Source organism: Centruroides vittatus, unplaced genomic scaffold, assembly GCF_030686945.1.
Source record: "Centruroides vittatus isolate TY-2023 unplaced genomic scaffold, ASM3068694v2 contig_878, whole genome shotgun sequence".
NCBI classification, from domain to species: domain Eukaryota; kingdom Metazoa; phylum Arthropoda; class Arachnida; order Scorpiones; family Buthidae; genus Centruroides; species Centruroides vittatus.
The window spans coordinates 1,218,692-1,242,974 of NW_027122570.1; the positions used below are offsets into that span (position 1 = coordinate 1,218,692).

Here is a 24,283-nt window from a genome sequence, read left to right on the forward strand (position 1 = left end):
TATTATTAAATATTTATAATAAGAATTTCAATATTTAACAATTTTATTTTATAATTAAAAAAAAAAAAAAAACTAAATTAAGCAGTGTTTTAAATGATAGTTCTAAGATTAGATGTCTCGTTACTTCTGGTAAATGACTCATATTCAATATCCTCATTTCAACTTTCTGATCTAATAACTGTTAGAGTATAAGGAAGATAATTTTCCACAAATTCATGTTCCATGAAGAATTTGACAGATGTAAAATGTTATAAAATGTATATAATTATTATTTATTAAATACACAATATTTACTGTATAATCATTTATTAAATCTTCACAGTATATTATTATTTAGTATTTAATTATTAAAATATTAATGAGAATTAACATCTCTCATTCATCTTTAAATTGTTATTAATTTTTAACATAAAATTCTAGATTATAGCAAACATTATTTTGATTTTACTATAATTAAATATATTATAATATAATTAATGAATTATTTACTTATGTATTTATTTATTACAGTTAATATTAATGCGATTCTATGACAGTAAAGGAATAAATATATTTAATTTTGTTAATACTTCAAACATTTTTATTAAATATAAATCGACACGTAGAGTGTGTAGCCTATGTTAAATGTAAATAAATATTAATTTTAATTAAGATGTACAGTACATTTATATTTAATATAAAACAAACAAAAAAGCAAGAGGAAAATTTTTATTAAAAAAATAATAAAATAGAATTCTATGTATAAATCTATAAATATTTCCTTAAAGGCGAACCTCTTTTAAAAAGTATTCGACTTGGAAATTTTCGAGTTGTGTTTGAACTGCTCGCAAACACGTTTTCAACACGAAAATCGTGTACGAAGCAGGTGATGTAAATAGTTAATTCAAAATGGCTCCTCTTTTCGCAGTTAACAAACAAGGTAGAGTTAAATCACCACAGAGTTTTGTTAAATGGAATTATTATAAAAAATCTCCGAGTCAATCTACTTCCAGTTACACTAGCAGTGGAAGAAGTAGCGTTAAAAGTGATGTAAGTAAATTATATTTTTATATACAGTATTAATATAAGTTCATACATAAATAAGCAATTTTCTAAAATAAAACGCTCTATTTCTCGCTTCTAAAATATTCAACTCAACGAACGTCAATTATATATTAAAGGAGAATATATTTTATTTTAAATTAGTCCATACTTTAACTAAATACTTTAGACTTTTTAATCGTGCAATATAAACGACTAAAAACTACTATAAATAGCTTAAATAAGTTAATTTATCTGGCAATAAAATAAAAAAATACAAATAATTAAATTAATTTTAGTTATAAATTTTTAAACATTGTTAAACATATTTTAAATATGATAAATTAATAAAAATATTTTCACGCAAAAGGCATGAAATAGGACGCCATTGTAATGTTATATATAACTGATATTTAAATATTTATTTTCAAACGAGGAAAATTTCTAGGAAAGCAAATTGAAAGAGAAATAAAATTTACTTGTTTATTGTATAATTTATTCTTTTATTTTCAAATATTCGTACGTTTCAAGAAAATTTTTATATCTAATAATTTAAAAATGAAACGATTTTTTATACGAATGAACAAAATATAAGTAAATTATAACTTGTTTATTTGATGTAATATATGAATTTTTAACAAGTGGTTACGTTTAAAATTAGAATTGCATTAAAAAGCTACATTAATTTTAGTAAAAAAACTATTTTTATCTCTTAAATACACCATTTTTTATAATTTTTAATTAAATTATAATTATAACTAAATAAAAACCTTTCAATTCATTTCCCAATGCTTTCTAATTTATGATAATTTAAATAAACACTTTGAGTTAAACTTGCAAAATATTTTATACAATTTTTTTTCGTATACTATAGTATATATAAAATAAAATATATGAATGAATAAAATATCAGTTACTTTTCCTTTTCCAATGTTTACTTTCAGTTCAAATTTGAAATCCAGAGTTTTTAATAATAATTATAAAGTATTTTTCATCTTATTTAATGAAGCTTAAAAAATATAAATATTTCGTTTGAATCGAATTAATTTAATGTTATTTATATATACATGTGATTATAGACAATCAATGATTTTTCTCATTTTAGTGCTAATTGTTCTCATCTGTATCTATTTTTCTATGCTTGTGAGCATTAGGCTATATACGTACAGTACTGCCCAAGATCGTTGGAGTAAGCTGGAGATATTTTTTCCGGCCAGCAGAAAACTTAGGCCTCTACTCCTATAAACTAGTGTTTTTTTTTAACTAACAAAAATGAAATCTTTGACTGATTTTTATCAATACAGAAACCTTTTACGTATTTCATTTGTTCAAAAAATAATAAACAAATAAATAAATAATAAAATAAAATAAACAGAAGGCAAAATGTGCTCCCTCTACCCCTGTGTCCCGCACAAGCTGTCAACAGCCCTGATTCTATATAATGCTATATAATAATATACCTTGTGTACGTATTGTTAAAACAATTATTCTTTTTATTAAAGTCACACGCAGATTAACCGATTACAGTTCTCGATTTTTAATATCTTAAACACAAAATTAATTTATTTTATTGTTTATATACGTGAAAAATTCGTTTTAAATAGATTTAAGCCGTAATTAGATGTTTTAAAACTGTACGAGTTTAAAGTTATATCTCAATAATTCAATAATTGTTTATTCTCAGATCTATATTTACACGCGGACAACTTTATTAATTAAATAGAGAATGTAATTATAATATCTAATTAAAATTTTTATTTCAAAATAGTTAATTGTGACACAGTTTTTCTGAATACAAATCTTTCGATTAGGGGTAAACCGGCATCTTTATAAAAGTTTTCTTGTTAGCCTTGAAATGTTTTGAAAGTCCTAACGTTTGAATTATTATTCGCGTTGTCTTTTATTATTTATCTTGATGTACAATATTAAACTGCATAAATTATGTAGAAAATTAAATGGCGAAATTCTTTAACAGTAATACAAGGTATTACCTGAATAAATTTAAGACAGACGAAGGATTTAGAGAGCCTTAAAAGGTGTTTAATTTTAATTTAAGTACGAAAAGTATATAGTAGATACTTGGATATTGATTTGCGAATGTATGTAAATTTTAATATGCATTTGTATAATTTAATATATAGATAGTAATTTCAAGAAAATCGGGTTAAATAACTTATTAAAAATATATCGTATCAAAAATTAATTATTTCTGTATGATCGAGGATTGATACGTAAAAGTTGAATAAAAAGGAAATATTTTAAGAAAATCTGAATACAAGATATATAATTAGCTACATTTTCAGAGAGTCTTTTTTAAAAAAATTCAGAAAAATGTTTTTATATTTAATAAAATCCTTGTTTGGTAAGAAAACAGGATACGTAAGAAATAAATTTTTTCATACGTATTATTGTTATTTATAAAAATAAATAATATGTTTTTAATAAATACATCTACTAGATTAGTGTTTTTAATTGTTTACTTCAATTTTCAACTAAATAAAAATGTAAATAGACAAATGATGTACTACTATATACATGTCTACTTCATAAACATGCAACGGATAAGAAAATATATTTAAATTAATATATTAATATACTTTTAAAAAAGTAATACAGATATTAAAAAAATTAAACAGTAACTTGAAACACTATTTTTCTACATTCTAAAATAATGCCAGTTTTTTAAAATTAAAAATAATATTCTGAATACAGTTTTACCGCTTCATAACATACAACTTCTAAATATTAACTGTTACTTTAGATGTGATATTATGATACGTATTCAGAATGTTTTTAAATATAAAAATACATATTTATTTCCTTTAATTTGATTGATTTTATATTTTGCAAGAACAGTATCATCAGACGTTTATAGAAAAAAATATACCAGTTTAAGAAGTAGACACTTAATTACAATTTTTCTTAACTATTTTCTAACTGAAAAAATTTCTTTGAATATATATATATTTTTTTTTTCTCGAATTCTTGGATAATGTAATTGTAACAGAATTTCAATAAAGTCTGCTATTTGTGGTATTTTTTTTTCTTGTTTTTAAAAATTGTTCTTTCACTTAGAGCGTAGCAACTTATGCTTAAATATTAGCATTGAACAATGTATTTGTCAAATTGTATTATTTATTAAAAATGTGAATATTCTTCTTCACAAATGCGATTTAATTTCTCCTTTCATATTAAAATTTAATTACATTTAATCCTGAAAATTGTTATTGTATTTCAGCTAAAAAATAAATAAATAAATAAATAAAAAGAAGCGTAATTTAAATTGTTGTAATAAGCGTGATGAATTTTATCATTCATAAAAATAATAGAGTGGAATATAATAGCTTTAAACAATTCTTTCCATTTAAAATTAGAATTTTACATGAAAGAAGTTCTGTATAAACGTATTTTTATCGCTGATATTTTTTTATTTTTTTAATGAATTTTCGATACTTTCAACAATTTAGCTAAAAGTAAGTACAATGTTGTATTATATATTAAAATTATTAATAATAATACCTTACTGAAAACTTCTGATATTTATTCAAATTGTTAATTCTAAAAAATTAATGAAATTTCAATCTTTATTTAAAAGTCAATTAATTTTGATGAATTGCATTGTTATCGTCAATCTGGATTTCGATTTTAATGCCGACACATTCCAAATTAATAATTATATAATCTATATAATAATTATTATCATAATTATATAATCGTGTAATAATGTTTCATCATTTAATTATGATATGATAAAGAACAGAGATTTTTTATTACTTGTTTTATTTATTTAAAGCAATATAAAAATAGTAAAAATTTTATCTTAATTTAAATTATGCGTTGCTTATCTCGTACCTTCTTAAAACATATATTATCTTCTGAGAACATTTGCCAAATTAGAAATTAAGAATTTTATTATCGTAAAGTTGAAAACAGACGATTTCAGCGGTAGGAAAAAGAAGACATGTGCTCCCTTAATTAACCAAAAGAGATTTAAAACGACCCTTAAGTTATATATATATAAGTATTTTTAGATTTACCTATAAAACATCACAAAATTTTATACATAAACCTATTCCCTACCTCCCTTATGATAATATCTGGATACATTTTTGGTTGAAAATATATATGTATATTACTCTGAATTTAAGTTGATAAAATTTTATAATTTTCCCTACAATACAATTCAATGTTTAAAATGAATCATCTGCTTAATACAGCTTTATTTCGAATTAATTTATTGGGAACCGACAAACGATTCCCTCTGTGTTCTCGTTACGAAACAGATCTACGAACAGGATGTCAGAGATGATCTTAAACACCAAAATTATATAATTTATAAAATAGGGTTGTATTGTGTATAAACATTGTACACATATAAAATACTTCTCTGTCAGATAAAAAGGATATGGGTCAATGACATAACTCGATCTGCAAGATCGCCAACAGGAAGGAACCTGTTTTAAGCTACATATCCTGTTAGTTGCAAGGATCAGATTGTCAGATATAAAGTATTGAATGTTATTTCGAGTGGGCCGAAAATTTAAGATATTCAGGTTTGATTCTTTATTAATTTAATAGAAATATTTTGGCGTTATTCTTTTAATTTATATTGATTATATTTTTCTAAGCTATTTATTTTTATTTCTGCATTATAGATTAGTTTCGATAAATTTTTCGGGACCGGGCTTCAATAGATAAAGCGAATGACAGAACTTATAGATGAGGTGCGCTTTAATTTATTTTAATATTATATAATAAGTTATGTATTTTCGTTAACAGCATTATTTCTAGCATTATTTATGGAAAAATCAGTGAAAAAATAGATTAATAAACACCAATTTCTTGTTAATTTCTAGATGAATATCAATATAAATCGGTTATCGGTCGATAAATAACAAAAAAATATCAATATTAAAAAATATAATGTATATAATTGTCTATGTTTTAAAGTGTCAATATTGTTTATTGAAACTGAAGATAATATACGAATTTAATGTTGATGTATCTATAAATTTTATGTCACTTCTTAATTCTTGACTAGTTTATCAGTTGCTGAAAATACGTATATATTGTCTCAAATGTTGTATCAGTTATTAAATTTTAAATTACTTTTAATATTAATATAAAGACTTTCGGTTTAATATCGATGCAATAAATTTTGGACGAACTAGATTATTTTTAAAGATAATACAATAGTTTCATTTACTTAATTTAAAAAATTCCACTGAACTATAAAAACTAAACCAAAAAACAAAATTCATAATAACGAAATAGTTCCATAGTCGAATAAGTGATATTCTTCTTTTCTTGCTGCAAACCTACAAGAAAAGGCCCGTTGTGAGATGTCACTTCGTCATTATGAAATATATATATTTTTAAATAGTTTATTGGAAATTTTTGAAATTGAAAAAACAAGGAAGCTCATTTTGCGATATAATTTACTTATTTTAATAAAACGTTTTCTTCTCTTGTAATTATAAGTTTAATTATATGAGCTATTGATACGTTCGAAGCTCTATATATATTCGCAATAGCTTATTTTATGCATTGGTGTACTAAATCATAACAGATTTACGTAGTATTTAAGAATGAAAGGAATCTAAAATATCATGTAATAATTATATTAATTATTGAAAATTGTTTCGATTAAAAATTCTTTAATTATTTGACATCATTATGTCTTAAAATCATAAAACCAACCGGAATTTATTTGTATATTTAAGTTTTTAAATATCACAGATTAAATACTTTAATAAAGTTAAATTATTTAGAACATTTCAAATGACAATAATTGTTAATTATTTTACCTTCAGACATGCTATATATTTAAGGAAAATTATCTGACAAAGAAATAAAAATAACCTAATATACAGGAGTAGAATCAGATTTCTCGAATTGTAAACGAAACCTTCATTCCACGATAATATCAAATGACGTAAATAATCGTGTATTAATTAAAGTGATTTATATGTTAATTATATATTAAATGTTTGCAAATAACAATTTTGATCAGATTCGATTTTTTGGACTTTCAAACATAAATTTAAATTTTTAAAAAAATTATTTCACAATATTAATTAAATTTATTGTAGACAAATAATTTGCCATTTAATACAGTTAAAACCGGAATTTTCTATCCATGCACGATAAATTCATTTAATAGATATTTACGTAATTATATATTATTTACTCTTATATTATCAAATAACTACACAAAATTTGATTTTATTTTCAGTTGTTAAACGTTAGTAATTTTAAATAAAAGAAATTATCGGTGAAGATCAGAATCAATCAATAATTTGATTCTTCGTTTTTCCAGAAAGTGTACACTTTAACGTCAATTTGACGTCACTTCTTGAGTTTTACAATGAACAAATTTAAAATGATGTCGTCAAACTGACGTAGAACTGTACATTTTCTAGACGAAAGAAACAAGCTTTCGATTTCCTCTTATTATGCAGTGTTTAACTAATAGTCTATGTGATTATTCGATAAAACAGAAAGTTTATGTATATTATTTATAAATTGTAATTCTAAAAATATTAATTAAATAATTTTAAAGTAATCAAAAATATAAATAAATATAAATTATAAGAGAGGGTATTATATTATTTAGATTAGGTCTTATTTAATAAAACAAATATCTTCAGTTATATCAAAAGTTATATCGAAGATAAAGATTATTAATAGTCAACAATGAGATTTTTTGATAATTTAATACATAAAGTACTCAGACATACATAATTTAAGTCGAATAGAAATTTTTTATTAAAGTCTGAGTTTCACTCTAATTTACCTTCCCTATTAAAATTAACTCAATGACAAATAATTGTTAATTTATTACAGTATTATTATATTTTATCCACACTTTTTTAGTTAATTTCATCCTTTTAAAACTAATAATTGCCATTTTAAATACAGTTAAAACCGGAATTTTCTATCCATGCACGATAAATTCATTTAATAGATATTTACGTAATTATATATTATTTACTCTTATATTATCAAATAACTACACAAAATTTGATTTTATTTTCAGTTGTTAAACGTTAGTAATTTTAAATAAAAGAAATTATCGGTGAAGATCAGAATCAATCAATAATTTGATTCTTCGTTTTTCCAGAAAGTGTACACTTTAACGTCAATTTGACGTCACTTCTTGAGTTTTACAATGAACAAATTTAAAATGATGTCGTCAAACTGACGTAGAACTGTACATTTTCTAGACGAAAGAAACAAGCTTTCGATTTCCTCTTATTATGCAGTGTTTAACTAATAGTCTATGTGATTATTCGATAAAACAGAAAGTTTATGTATATTATTTATAAATTGTAATTCTAAAAATATTAATTAAATAATTTTAAAGTAATCAAAAATATAAATAAATATAAATTATAAGAGAGGGTATTATATTATTTAGATTAGGTCTTATTTAATAAAACAAATATCTTCAGTTATATCAAAAGTTATATCGAAGATAAAGATTTTTGTCTTCATGAAGATATTAGGCTATACTTAAAGTTATCTTTGAATAATAACTGTTGTAATATCTTTGATACATTGTTATATGTTATTTGAAAAAAATAAAACGAATATTAGCATTATCAAAGAATTGATATTTGCAGGCAAGGTTTTGAATTTCGTTAATATAATTACAAAACTATTTAATAGAAAAACTCCGGATTGGGAAGTATTGGGAAGATTGATTAAAATATCAATGAACTGATTTTAAAAGTTTAAAAAATAATAATGATAAACTTCTCTTAACAATTTACGAGAACACATGCTTGAATACACTCGATAATCATGTTGTATGCACAGTGCATCACTGAAATATTTTAACGTAGCATATGATTATTATTTTTAATAGTTACATGTTAAATAACATTAAAATTATTTAAATAACTCAAATTCAATAAGTATTGTTCAAAGTAAAACTGATAAATGATTTACAGTTTAGCCTATAATCGGGAATGCCGAAGTGTTAAATAATAAAACATAGGGTATTGGCGAAATGTTAACTATTTATTGATTTCCATTTTATGATGTAGCCTATATCTTAACATCTTGACCGCGTCAGATATAAGGCCATCTTTGTACTTCTATTACAAAGAAAATATAATTATTGGGAGAGCTTATTGTAATTAAAGGAATTGGGCCGTTTAATAAATTTATTCAGATTTCTGGGTAATAAAGTTGTAATAAAAATATCCCTTCCTACTTTAAGATGTAAAGGCCGTGTAACGCTATACATATTTGTCTAGCACAGTACATTCCTAATACAGGGCATTACTGGACACCGGACAATATTTAGCTCTCACATTACTGTTATAAGCTGTTTGATACGTGAATAGAACAGCTAACGAGGAAACGCGAAAAAAAAAAAAAAAAATGAAACGTTCGATCAAAAGCACTTACTTAATAAAAGCTAAATATAACAAAAGCTTTCGTTGCTTTTATATGTTTATTTATTATTTATTTGATATTTTATCCTATTTCTTTAGTTTTCGATTGTAGATGTATTCACTTTCTTTAACGAGTGCTATTAACGTCTCGCCTACACACCATGTTTTCAAAAGCTTTCCTATACAACAAAGTTTTTGATTCGTTGCTGGATTTGTTACTGTATAAGCGACTTTTTCCAAATGTTGCTGTTTTATTGGCTGTTAGATAACAGTACGCTTTCAATACAGCAAACCCAGACTCAGTGGCTATATGATGCGTCAAATGAATTTGCTGTCCTACAACACTTGTTGCTAAGGCAACTCTTTACTGGAACGTGCTGTGCTGAACAGATATTTAGTGTGAAGCAGCCTTAATTGTTTCTGTACACAAATAACACTTAATCTATGTAGATTCAGAATATTTATATAGATCAGTAATTAAAAACAATTTCTTAAGCTAATGCTCATAAAAATACACGCGTTATAAAAATTTTATGATTAATGTTTGATTAAACGATGGATTATAAACAAAATTTGAGATATGTTTGCTAATTAAAAAAATAACGACTTTCTTCATAGAAATCAAAGTCTTTTCATCTATTAATTATTTTCTTGAATTAACATAGAAAACTGGAAGCAGAAGTTCACCATTGTCCGTTCCACCGATGTAATCCATTATATGTTATACTACTTCCTAGCATCGAATTATTACAACTTCCTTAATTATCATCAACAATAATCAAGATTATCTTGTCACCTTTAAATGTCGAATGATATTAGTTAAAACACAGTTAAAAATATTTGTCTTTATTATGCTTTACAGCAGATTTATTGAGAATCTTTAGCCTATTATTTTATAGAATACCCCGGAAAAGAAATATAAACTTCTTTTGATTTTTTGTCTGTCTAAGGTAGGATGATCAGACGTTCCGTTCTTCTACAACCTCTGTTGGAACACTTAAATGTCCAGCATTTCTTTATTTTTATATTTACTTCACGATCGATATATTTCGAGCGATTTCGTTTGACGGTTTGAGTGACTTCGCGTGTCTTCGTGAAATCAGCTGAGACAATTGTGAGAAGGTAACTACACTAATTATAAGATCAAACCGTTTTACGAAAATTACTATTGACCACGTTATTGTTCGTGCTTCATCAGCAAATACGTACGACGATTTTTATTTTTTTAATTTGTCTTACTTGTGCTGAAATTTGAAAAAAATTGCAGACCTATAAATTCCCCACTGTCGTCCGTCCGTTCGTCTGTCGTTTCTTAATCTCAAGAAAAGATCTAGATCAGTGGTTCTTAACCTTTTAGTGATGACGGACCATTTATCAAAATTTTTCTCTTGCCATGGACCACGAGCTGTTTGGCAGTAATATAAGTTCTTATATGGTTGTTCTATAAATTAAACTTGTATAAAATTATTCGAAACCAAGAGTATTATATTATTTGCGAAAATGTAACATTAATTATATTATTTTAGTGCAATTTTTGTAACTGCATAATGTTTACCAACTGCTGGATTCTTTGTTCAGTGCTGCTCAAAGCCAAACGCATGTTGGCACTGGCATCCAACCGATTTCGATGTTTATTTTTAATTATCAAAAGCACTGAGAATCCTTGCTTGCATAAATATGTGGTTGAAAATAAAGTTAGGTACCGTAAAGCAATTTCTCGAATTTTAGAGAAAGCAATAGCTTTATGGCTCCAAAAATCTTCAAGATTAATTCCTGTCTCGAAAGTATCCTTGCAGTTACTATCGTGTTACATTTCAATTAACTCTTCTTGTATTTTATCCGGCACCTCAGAAATGTTGACTATGAAAGGAGTGTGGATCAGTTTCCGAATAACGTCTTCCAGGAGATCTTTTAAAGGAAACTGGCCCCTATTCAGGTGTTACAAACGTGGAGAAAACCCGGAGAACTCCACGTGCCAGCCCGTCTGAACGCAGTGGGAACCCGCGACCAAACTCTCAGTGTTTAGCGACAGAACCGCTCGGCCACTGGTGGGCATCTCAGCACACTGTCAATAATTGGGTTCAATGTATCAAACGCAAAAAAAATTCTTTCTTTCAACTTTGCTGATCAATAGGTCGATTTTAGCGATAAACGTACTAATTTTATCTTCAAATGCAAATATATTGCTAGTGTTTTCCAATTTCATATTTCCTGACCGTTGCAGTTGAAGGTTCAATTTATTTAGTTTGTGCAAAAAAATCCACTAAATAAGCAAAATGTATTTGAAATTTGAACTGACAAAACTCGTCGTCATTTATTTAATAATTTTAGGATGATTTCACGGACCACTTTGGGTGCTTTCAGGGACCACCAGTGGTCCACGGACCACCGGTTAAGAACCACCGATCTAGATAGATGAAAATCGAGACAAGATATGGAAACCTTATGGGGAAGAGGACCAGATTAACTATAAACAAACTTCCGTAGAAAATCGGAAATTATGTTATTTCAATTCAAAATTTTCTCCTGAAAGATGTTAGATAGATGACCGGCACGGCTCTATTGTTAAAGGAAAAGTATGATGAACAGGAGCAATCCACTATTAATTTGAGATGGAGAACATATGTTTTAAATTAAATAAATTAAAAATTTGATGAAAATGATTACAGCTCGACATTGTGACGATGTCACAATAAATAAATTTTAGTCGTTTACTAGAATCATACTTTCAGTTATTAGATTTAGATGAATTTCAGATATTTTTGTGTCATTTTCGAGGCACGCCATAATGATTTATACTATGTAATGTGAATTCAAAACAAGCGAAAATAAATGAACATTTAAATAATTATTTAACACATTTTACATAATCAAATTTTGGAGATTTTGTAGTATTCAGTTAATTTTGTTCATTTGATAAGTGTAAAATCGTTTTCTATATCATTGTTTTTATTTTTCCTCTTATAAGTAATATAATTCCGAGTTCCGGTTATTAGAATCACCATTTAATAGAATAAATATTTTATTGTTCCTAAAAATTTTCCACTAAAAACTTTAGTGTCTCGTTTTTATATTTTCAATTTATTTTCACCCTAGTCTGAAAAATTGGTAGTTTTACATTTCAAATATTTTGGATGACATAAGTATTTTTATTACAAAAATTTAAAAATCGATTGTATTCCGTATCAGTTCACTTTTCAATTGATCAAAAATGCTTGAGCTAATTTATTAATAGGATTATTTATTATTGTCAAAAACTAATTACTATTATAACTAGACATAGACTATATAGCACCGTGTTTCTTGTATTAAACTTTCCTGTAATTGATATATTTTTCTAGTTATTTTTCAGATTTAAAGCTATTTTAAAGATTTAGAAATCTTTTCAGAGAAATGTTTAAGACTGAAAAAAGGACATTTTTAAATAAATCGATTATCCTATTCAATGGCATCGATAATAATAGCGAGATCGAGATAACCTTGCTATTGTTATCGATGTCCTATCAATGGCTCTCTAAATATTTTGCCGTGTGGACCTTGAACAATTTCTCAGTTACTTATATTTGGCCTACTTCCGGAAAATATTTGTCATTCTTGTCTTAGAGGAATTTTGTACACAACAATAGAATTTGGTAATGAATGGAAACAAAATTGCTTTTAATACAATCATACAATTAAATAAATAACTTGTGCTTTTATTATAAATCTTTGAAACATTTGTGTGTAGCTATTATATACCTGTAGTTTATTGTCGATCAGTATCTTTGAGTAACGTTAAATTAACTTCTGATGCGTTAAAAAACGAAAAGATTATAAATAAGTAGGCCTATCACATAAAGTACTGATTAATAACAAATACTGAATGAAATATTTTATCATGATAAAATATAAACTTGATCAAATTTATTTATTTCAAAAAGAATAATTTGCTTTCAAATATATATAACAAAAGATTATAAATCAACAATGAGATTTTTTGATAATTTAATACATAAAGTACTCAGACATACATAATTTAAGTCGAATAGAAATTTTTTATTAAAGTCTGAGTTTCACTCTAATTTACCTTCCCTATTAAAATTAACTCAATGACAAATAATTGTTAATTTATTACAGTATTATTATATTTTATCCACACTTTTTTAGTTAATTTCATCCTTTTAAAACTAATAAAATTCTTTTAAAATAAAATTGATTTATTTATTTTCAGACTCCAGGTCCTGGTTCATATTATCTTCCACATCCCGATATATATAAATTGAAATCGCCATCTTTCAGTATGCGAGAAAGGATTCCTTTCAACAATACTAATGACACTCCAGGTCCTGGTGCTTATTCTCCCGAAAAGGTATATTAATTTAAAGTTTGATTACAAAATTTCAAATTATTCAATTTATTATCGAAATTTTATTTTAAGATACTGAAACACAAATATTGATATATATTGATACATAACTTATATTTTAAATTAAGTTATACATGTTAGCTATATTATTTAATATTTATAAAATTGCATCATTACTTAATTTTAAAGTAAAAATAATAATAATTTATATTATTTGCGCATTCTTCTATCTTGGATTAAGCTAGAAGGAATTTGTGAATATACTTGAAATAATCTTGAAGATTTCAGCGCTGATAAAGGGCCACTAGTTTGGTTTCTAATGGCACACAAGACAGAAATAACCTGTCTTTGTGTGCCGTTGAAAAACAGAAATAATCTGTTCGAATTCTTAAGAACAAATTAAATAGACAAAAATAATCTGTTCGAAAATAGAATGCTGGGCTAAGGCAACGCAGCACGTGATCGATCTACCAAAGGGATGCCTCTTGGGAGGACTTTGTATCTAAAACTAACTGTTATTTAAGTGTTAGATACGTGAAGAAAATTCGGAAAATTCCATACTGCCAGCCTGGTTGGCGCAAACCCTCTACCAACTACCAGTGTTCGGTGGTTTTATCCACTTGGCCACTGGTGGGCACTACCTGTCGTGGGTTCGACCAAGCTCACAATGGGTACAATGGGACGGGACCCTACATATCCGGGATAGACCTCCATGAAAAATTCCTGGGTACTCTTCTCCATCACTCGGTCACTTAACAAATACATTAATATAAAGTACTTTATAGTGATAATATAATAATTGAGAAGCAGTACAAATTAGCTTTTCCTATTAATATAACTTCTTTCACAGGCAATTTATATAATGTAAATTATATCGTAGTAACTTTTTCGTCATGCAAAGCACTATCTGTATAAAAATCTATAACAATATGAGATGTATGCATAGGCGTAGCTAGGGCGGGGCGGTGGGGGCGGCCCGCCCCAGGTGTCACCCGTGTAGGGGTGACACCCGATAGGCCTGTACCAAAAAAAAAAAAAAAAAAAAACAGGTCAACGGCTCGCTTACCATCACAGCTTCTTCGCTACGAGGAAACGCCACGAGGGCTCGCACCAGCTAAAAATCTTACTATGATTTATTCTATAAATCTAAACTCATATGTCGCGACATCGCATATTCAATATAGCGTTCAAGTTGCTCGAGTGCGAAGATATTACAATTCAACAGTGTTTTATAAAAGAGTTAAAAAGGGTGACACCACGATATCCGCACCGGGTGTCACCCATGCTAGCTACTCCACTGGATGTATGTAAATAAATAGTAATTTGTTGTAGCTATGAGTGACGATAGTTTGGGCGATAATGATTATCTGTTAGTAATTTTTTTTACAAAATCAATTTAACTGACTTTAATTAACCGTAATGAAGGCAAAATGTTTAGTTTTGTATTGCAAATGCGCAAAGAATATATCAGAATCGAAAGTTAGTACTTATAATCTTTAAATTTGTTGTTAATTCTTCGTAAAAAATTAAAATATTGGTTCAGAACCAATGTGAACTGTAAAACTAGCATATGTCAACATATATTAACATTAGGCTACATATTTTTTAAATAGGCGAGTTCAAAAAGAAATGCGAATATTTAATAACTACATGTTTAATTTAGTTTTTCTGTAATATTTAAATTCAGCATTTTAGAATTTTTTTTTATTTGTTGGAAGTCAAAACATTTAAGTTAGTTACATTCAAAATTAGAAAAATTTACGTGGATCTTTACCTGAAGACAGCAAACAAAAAATTAAAGATAATCTCTTTACAAGCAAATTTTTATTATAACATTATAATTACAATATTAGAGTTTAGTAACTTATATATTATTTCATTTATATGTATCATGTTTCAATTTTAGATACACCATTGTCTGAAACAAATTAACTGAAAACAAGAAGAATGGCTATTAAAGATTTTATAGACGCACATTACAGATGATGATAAGATAAGACAGGTTATTACACTATTAATTAAGCTGTCTTGATGACAGCTTCATACCATCTTCAAAGAAATGAACACTTACAAGTTAGATTGTATACTATTCATCAACATTGATAATGCCAATGATAAGGAAAACTCAATATTTAAGAAAATTGTCATGCAAAGATTATTCTTTCTTGAAGGCGCATTTTCTGGAAAATACAATAATCATTTGTCAAAAGACATTTTATTATAAATATTTGTTTATTCAATATTTATTTACTCATAAAATATCATTTTTGAATTTCACCTTTAATGTCTGATTAAAAACGATAATTAAGAATTCTAAATAAATTTTTATCATGTAGGAAGTTTCACTTTTAGTATTAAATTAAATACTAAAGCATATTAAATTATGAATTTTATTATTTAGAAAAAGTTATTTATTCAAAAGGAGAAATAAATCTAGTACAGTTTAGTGCTGTGGAATAACCACATGATTTTTAATAAACTTCCATGTTCAAATCATTGCATTGAACTACATACAGTGTATTTTTTGAACTCCGTATTCTTATTATAGGCCTGCGGTATTATATATAATACACTAAATAATGCTTTCACATAGCCTGAATGGATTTTTAAATATTGTTACTCAATTTCCATCTTATATTTACCATTTGATGTAATACAAACAAAGTGGAATACTTGCATAAAATATTAAAAATATCGATGTATGTAATTTGATACAATTAAATACTCAATCACCAACGAATTACAAAATAAATTTATACAGTATTGTGCCAAAATAAAGTCAATAGGATAAAACTGAGAACAAAGAAATTCTTTAAGCTAAGATTAATAAAAACAATCTCGTGCCAAGTGAGTGAATTCTGTTCTTAACAGACATCATTATTTTTTCTTTACGTCGAATGATGTTTACAGTAACAACAGGAAATTAACTGTATGTACTGTATGGCTTTACAGCAGCAATTCGATACTTAGGATTAATTAAGAACATCGATGTTTATCCAGATACATCCAATTCGGTATATACTGAAGAATATTAAAGGAAAATCTAGAATCTATACTAAAAATAATAGCTAGATTATACTTTTATTATAGGTATACTTTTCTTCTAAATGAATTATTCTTTTAGTGTAAGACAGACTTTAACGCGATTTATCTGAGTAATATTTTATTGATTAGTATAAGATTGCCATCCTTTAGTTTAAAAATAACAGTCGAGATAAAGTAAAAATAAATCTAAAGTAAACTCTTTGTATTTGTTAAAGCGAAGTGGATGATAAAGGTTGGAAAGAATAAAGCACAGTACTGTGCGAATGGAAAAGAAACTGTGATATTTAGTAATCGCACAAATTTGAAGTGAAATTAGTAGCGAAGCCAAGTTTAGGTGGAGTTTTGAATGAATAAAACGAAAAGTTACTAAGTTTGCAGACAGTCTGCCTATAATGGCCAGCTATAAAACTCTGTTTGTAACGAATAACATAATAATAATAAGCATAAGTAATAATTATTTACACGAAACTGATAAAAAAAAAAAAAAAAAAAAAAACAATATGTCATCGATTTGAGAACGACCTTAAAAATAATTTATCTGTATTTCAGTTCTAAAATAAAATAGTACACTCAAACCTGTTTTTGTGCGGTCTTTTTTTGTGCGATTTTTTATTTGTGCGATTTGTTTTGTGTGATTTTTTGTGTGCGGTATATGAATTTCAATCAAATTGGTATACTGCACAAAAATAATTGCACATATAAAAAATCGCACAAAAAAAGACCGCACAAAAACAGGTTTGAGTGTATCACTTATATAGATCAAATTGTTTCGTAACATATCGTATGAAAACAGTTGAAACAAATATTTTAAAAGAATAAAAATAGAAAAAATTTGTACTTTGTGCAAAACGTTTTTAACATGATTATAAACAGTTTTGCCCAAAATTCTAAGAAATTTCTAAAATCTCGGAAAATTTTAATATGTTTAGTTTGAATTAATTAATAACCACAAATATGTGAGGTAATTAAAATACCGTATTTTCCGGTGTATAAGACGACTTTTTAACCCAGGAAAATCATCTCAAAATTCGGGGGTCGTCTTATACGCCCAGTCATCTTATACGCCGGAAAATACGGTAATATTCTCTCAAAGCTTAGTTATTGAATCAATAAAATAATTCAGATGGCAAATGGTAAAGGCCCATTTGTGGCCTCGGCCATTAATAGGTGATCGCGGGTTCGCGCCTGGCTAACAAGGTGGCCACGTGGAGTTGTCTGGTTGTTCTAAATAGAAATCAGTTTCCCATAGAAAGTTCTCCAGGGAGGCACGTCACTCTTAGTAGATCACCTAAATGTGTTCATGGAGCTATAATACTAGAGCGGTACATCCTGAAATTAAGTGAAACCAATGTATGCGCGCGCAGGACAAAAGTCGACATCTTGAGCGTGGAAGAAACATAGTAAGCTCGTTGCTTAAAGTTGGAATTCAACGAAGCATTTCTGCTTTTCATTTATTTATTAATGTTTTTGATCAATTTGAAAGTTTCGCTTAAGTATTACTCACCTCTCTGTGCATTAAAAAAGCTTTTAAATTAACAATACGAAATAAATTTTATAGTTAAGGAATACGTGTTTTAAACTTCTATTTAACTGACACGACATATTACTTGTAACTCGAATAAAACGCACCGAATAGTAGAACTATATGTTTACTGCATATGTAAATTTACATCTTTACTTTTATTTCTTAAATACAGAAGAATGATGAAAAGTGCTGCCTATAGAAATCACGACTTATCAAAATCCAACTTTTAACGTAGATTATTGGCTTCAGTAGGATTTTGAGCAAACAGATTTATACATCATAAAAGAATTTTTTTGATCGCATAGCTAAAATTTTTCGTTTCTAACAATTTTTTACGATGTAACAAAAATTAGTTTATCTCAGCCAAAAAATTACATATTGCAAAAATAAAAAATCAAGCAACGAGTTGCGTAATTTTCTTGCTGTTATGCGATTTTGTTTAAAAAGCAACTTTTATATTTTTAATTATAATGAATAAAATTGTGTGTGGTGCCATCTGTTATGAGATTTTTTCATAAGAAAGCTTTTTATATTATTAAATATTACAAAATGGCAAAACGCTCAATTTTGAGGATGGAGATAATTTTTATATTTAAAAAAAAATTTAAATGCTAATAGCGAGTAAAATCGTCATTAAGTCCGATTCCTCTGGAGATATGACGAGTGACCACCTCTATCTTCCCGCACTTCAAGCAACAATGGGATGTTTGAAGTGCGGGGTCGGTTATGCAACTCGAGAGTGTCTCGCTCAAATCGGGACGTCTGAGATTTATCCTTCGATCTAATCAACTCGATAAGTGTCAAATAAGGTCGATTCATAAACTCCATGTTAAATCGGTAACGGTGCAACATCTAACATTGTCGCAACTGATCATCATAATGTCTCCTGATAACGATCAGTTGAGTTTCACGAATACCTCTAATGTATACACAGGTTATAATATATTTCCTTAAAAAGATGCTTAAAAGTATTAAGATGTTGGAATTTTATCACAAACTTTTTAAGAATTTTCTAACTATAATTTTAAGTACATTTTATAAAACTTTTTATAATTTTGCAAAAAATATTTTTATCTTTCGACTAATTTACAATGATAATATTTTTATTAAGGTTTGGATTAACAAGAAAAGTGCTCCTAGGTACACGTTCGGTATTAGGCACAGTCCATACGTCGTTTCTACTCATCGTCTGGAAGCAACTTATATCAACATTCATTGCGTGCCTTAACTGGATTCTGTAAAAATGTAACATTTGAAATTTTGTATTGAATTTGATATTCGACTTATTTAAATGTTTTTAAAGTTAAATTATTTTACCCAATTATATATATTTGCCGGAATATGTTATATAAAATGATCGATTATATCGACAGCGCGACCGAGGTGGTTAAAGTTAAAGCGCCCTACTACCACTCTGAGACGCCTAGATAGCATTTGGGCGGGACGAAAACCATAAGAATTTTTACAGATGTTTCCCGGATACGGTAAGCCCAGTTTCTCACCACCCGGCCAAACTCCCATTGTGTCGAACCCGTGATGGTCACAGAAGGCCCTCTTGGAGATCACATGGTGGAAAGAGTGAAAAATAGAAAAAAGAGATACACCGTATAGAATTAAATGCTAGCTCATTTATCAGTTAAGGAATCGATTATATTAAACTTCACATATATAGTGAAAACTCGATTATCCGAATTTGATAAGACCAGAAATCCAGAAATTCGTTTGTTTTTGTGTTTTGGTTGCATCAAGCACTATGCATTTAAAGTTTCACGAACAATAAATACTCTAATGCAATTACTATATTTTTAAAGTAAATTAATTTACACAAAATCTAACGTAATATTACATGTATATGACCTAGTTTCGTGCGCTAAAATCGTCAGCTGACGTAGTAATTTCCATTTACGTTGAGAGTTTAATTTCTGTGCGTTATACTCTGTGGTCTGTACAATGCTGCACGTTCTAGTATTTTTTAACTTTTACTTTGAAAACCGTTTCAGATAATCGGGTTTCTACTGCATTTGTTTTTCACTTTTGTTCTTTCCATCCTAAGGGCACTAAGAGGGCTTTCTTCGCAGACCCATCACGGATTTGGCCAGGTTCACAATCGGCCGGTCGGGTGTTGAGCGACGGGACCAAACAGATCCGAAACGGACTGCCCTTTCCCGAAAAATTCCTAGGACTGCTGGCCTGGGATCAAATCCGGGCCAGTGGACGATTTAACCGCCTCGGCCATTCGGCTGTCGTGTCCAGCTACATGTGACCGTGAAAAATTATTATTAATTAAGAAAATTATTTTTAATCTTTGTTTGTGTTACAAACATTTGTTCTTTTTTCTAATTTTCAAATGTAATAAAGTTAATGATATTTTTTTAAATTTTAGAATATGGAAAATCATAATTATAATTTAAGAAAATGATAAAATTGTATAAAAACTGAAAACTCGTTTCTTTTGACGATGTAACTTGTATTTTTAGAATCAATAATTCTATAACACAGAGTAGATATGAAAATTCCGCTAAAGGTCTTTTCAACCGACCTGAACATTATTATACAATATTTAGATTGTATTTTCTACTTTTGAAAAAAATAAAAAATATTATAACAGTTAAAATAGATAGTAGAACTTGAACTATTCTCTAATTAAAACCTAAAAATGCAAATGTTTAACGTTTAAAATAATATTTCAATATAAAATTCATAAATGAAAGCAATACGATTTATGATTGTAAAAATTATAATCTTTAAAACTGTTCAATGGTTTCTAGCTTATCAATAAACACGATTTCAATAATTATATTTTCAGCTAATTTATTTTTTAAAATTCAAACACACGATTTATATCTGTATTATTTTCCAATCTTGTAAAAACATAGAACTTAATTGTAAAATTGCAAACCATATTTTTGATGATAATTTATTACTGAGTGTTTGGATGGAAATTTTTAAAAATAGTTTATCGAATCCGAATATCACAATAAACTAAGAAATAATTCATAACTCTCGGCAGAGGCGCCGTCAAGTAGGCGAACCTTATTATACTGGAACGAGAACACTGTCTATCCGCATTCACAAATTCTATTTATCAAAATTCAAATTAGAATTATTGGAAATACTGCATATTTGTCTTTATGAAATAAGTATTTGAATTTTGAAAAATCTGGTGAAATTTGCTTTCGTTATTCTAGTTTCATTAAATTATAGATAATTTATTTACCGAGCTATCTGTTAGTGATAACTGTTATAAGTAATGGAAAAAAATCCTGTAACGAGTTGCTTAACTTTTCAGGCAACATTTGGTGACGCTATCTGTTATCATATTTAATTTAAAAACTTTTTATATTTTTAACTATTATAAATTGGCAAAAAGCTTAATTTTGAGGGTATGGGTGGGTTTTATAAAACAAATTGTAAATACTAATAACGAGTAAAATCGTCATTAAGTCTGATCTTACTGGAGATACACAATACCCCTTTATCTCCTACCCTTGGCGATGTGTTCTTTACAGATTCCTTTCACTGTTGCTTTAAAGTAGGCCATATATAATGTGTTAGTAATTCCTTTAAACTGTATATAATAAATTTTGAAATAATTAATAATGAAATAATTCTGAAATAATTCCGAGAGAAAAATATCGTATCTACTCGTTGAAATTATCGTATTTTGCTTAAAATTATCGTACAATCATCTCGACCCGTAACACTTACGCCCTCTATCCGTAGAAATATTAACTATACTTTTTAACTTTTCATCTGCGACCCTGTCTTACAACAAAAAATTTTTAGATCCCATTTTACAATGATGTTTTCACGACTCCCCCTTATAATATATGGTGTAAACCTCTTTGAATGAGCATAATCTAAAATTTACGTTTTTTAAAATAAAATTTTAGCATATCAAACACTAACAAATACTTAACACATTCTTTATATACAGGGTCACAGAAATTTTAAAAAATTAATAACTCACAAACTATTTACAGTAAAATGATGCGGTTTTCACAGAAATGCTTAGAAAGAAGCCGTATTTTTTATGTGTAATAAAAATTTTAGTACCACAATAGTTACATTAATTACCGTAGATAACGCTGTAGGAAACTGAAAGCATTTGTAATTTGTTAAAATAAGAATAAAAAATAAAAATATTCTTAGTGTAAGCTCTAGTAAAGAACTTATGTAATCTTATAAAGCGCCATCCATGGCAAGAAATGTACACCTAAAAAAATCCGGCTTCTTTCTAAGCATTTCTGTGAAAACCGCATCATTTTACTGTAAATAGTTTGAGTTATTATTAATTTTTAAAAATTTCTGTGACTTTTGAATCACCCTGTACTTATTTCATATGCATAAACCTTAGTTTTTCCAAAGTTTTGCGACCGTCTAAAATTCTTAGTCTACCATTCGAGTGGTGCGATCCCCTAGTTTAAGAAATGCTGTCTTGTATTAATGTAGTACCTACATTTTGTGCAACTAAAAACATGATAGCATTTCGACAGAACACGTTTATTTGTGCAAATTTTCTTTGCACATCAATTTGAGCATTTTATCAATTTGTCTAAAAGTATAGCAGTTATAATAAAAGTTCCTTTCGTTATTCTAGTTTCATTAAATTATAGATAATTTATTTACCGAGCTATCTGTTAGTGATAACTGTTATAAGTAATGGAAAAAAATCTAACGTAAATATTACATCTATCTATCTACGTAGTCTGAAATATGATGCAAAACAGTTCACTAACTTGTAAGTGTCGAGACCAATGCCTAAATTAAATATAATAGTCGAATAAACTAGATATTCGTCTTAAAAAGTACGAAAAAGATGCGCTTTATAGTCGAGAATAGACAGTAGTAGTTAACCCAAATAAAATCTTCCGAAAATTTAGTAGCCATCACCATCCGAACATCGTACAGGACTTACAGTCTGTTGACCTGAAACTCAAAGACATCTTCGTGGGACGATCAACAGTAGAAGAAGAAAAATTAAATATGTAGTGATAACTTTTTGTACCAACAAACGGAAATTTGTAAAGGTGTCTCTTGTCTGAATCCATTGGCACCCACAAACGTGGTTTATACTGTACTAGCAAACCCTTCTTGGGTTCGGTTTCCTGGCGAACTCGGTATCGGGCGGTGACAACAAAAGCCGTACATCCTTACAATTGTATATATAATCTAAAATATTTAGTTCAAATTATTTTAACTTAGAAATAGCGGGGCATTGGGCAGGTTTCTAAAGACAATTATCATGTCACTTTTAAATACAAATTAAGATTTAATGTTAATTACTTTTCTCATGTAAATGAAAATTATTAATTTAAATAACTAGTGTTGTAACCTGCTGCTGTTTTAAGGAACAACAATAGGCCTACTGTTTTATTTAGTTCACAAAAAAATGTAGACAAAAAGAATTGGATTAAGTGGCAAGTAATATGGTGATGGAATGTTTATAAACACAACTTTAAATCATGTGATTTTTCCGCGAAAATTTAATTATAGGTTCAAGTGTGCCGAGAGATTAAAAGGTTGAAAAACATTGAGCAAGATAAATAACTTTGCCATCATAAGACACAAAAGTCCATACAAAATGATTGCTTGCAGATAGGGTTTGTGATGGCTCTATATTTGTCTTAAGGACAGGAGTGTTTTGTGACAATTTATTAATTAGTGATGGCGCGACGATGGCGCTACAGTACGGGAAATTCATGAACCTTCTCTGGAAACTTGTGGATGTAAATGCACACGCATTGGTGACAATTCTGTCGCCGCTCGCTTGTCACTTGTTTCAGCAAGACTAGTAGAGAGAGCGGAATTAGAAAATGGCAGCGGCAATGCGTTTGGTGGTCCAAGAAGACGTTACAAACAATGATGCTTTAATTAAAAAAAGTTGAAATGATGCCACCAGTGGCGTGCCGTCATTGGAAGCGATGGAAGCGCCGATTCCAC

The 24,283-nt window shown here is 27.8% G+C and overlaps 1 protein-coding gene across 2 annotated transcripts; it reads left to right on the forward strand.

Moving 5' to 3' along the window:
* Positions 1-808: 808 nt before the first annotated feature.
* On the forward strand, positions 809-19,787 carry LOC136983204 (ciliary microtubule associated protein 1A-like). 2 transcript variants are annotated; one of them, XM_067279892.1, is made up of 4 exons: positions 5,414-5,573; positions 5,676-5,744; positions 13,636-13,773; positions 19,452-19,787. In XM_067279892.1, the coding sequence occupies exons 2-4, from the start codon at positions 5,724-5,726 to the stop codon at positions 19,566-19,568; spliced, it is 276 nt and encodes a 91-aa protein (XP_067135993.1). In that variant the 5' UTR covers positions 5,414-5,573; positions 5,676-5,723; the 3' UTR covers positions 19,569-19,787. The 2 variants fall into 2 exon arrangements, with proteins under 2 accessions (XP_067135992.1, XP_067135993.1); XM_067279891.1 differs by lacking the exons at positions 5,414-5,573; positions 5,676-5,744 and adding an exon at positions 809-1,029.
* Positions 19,788-24,283: the final 4,496 nt, after the last annotated feature.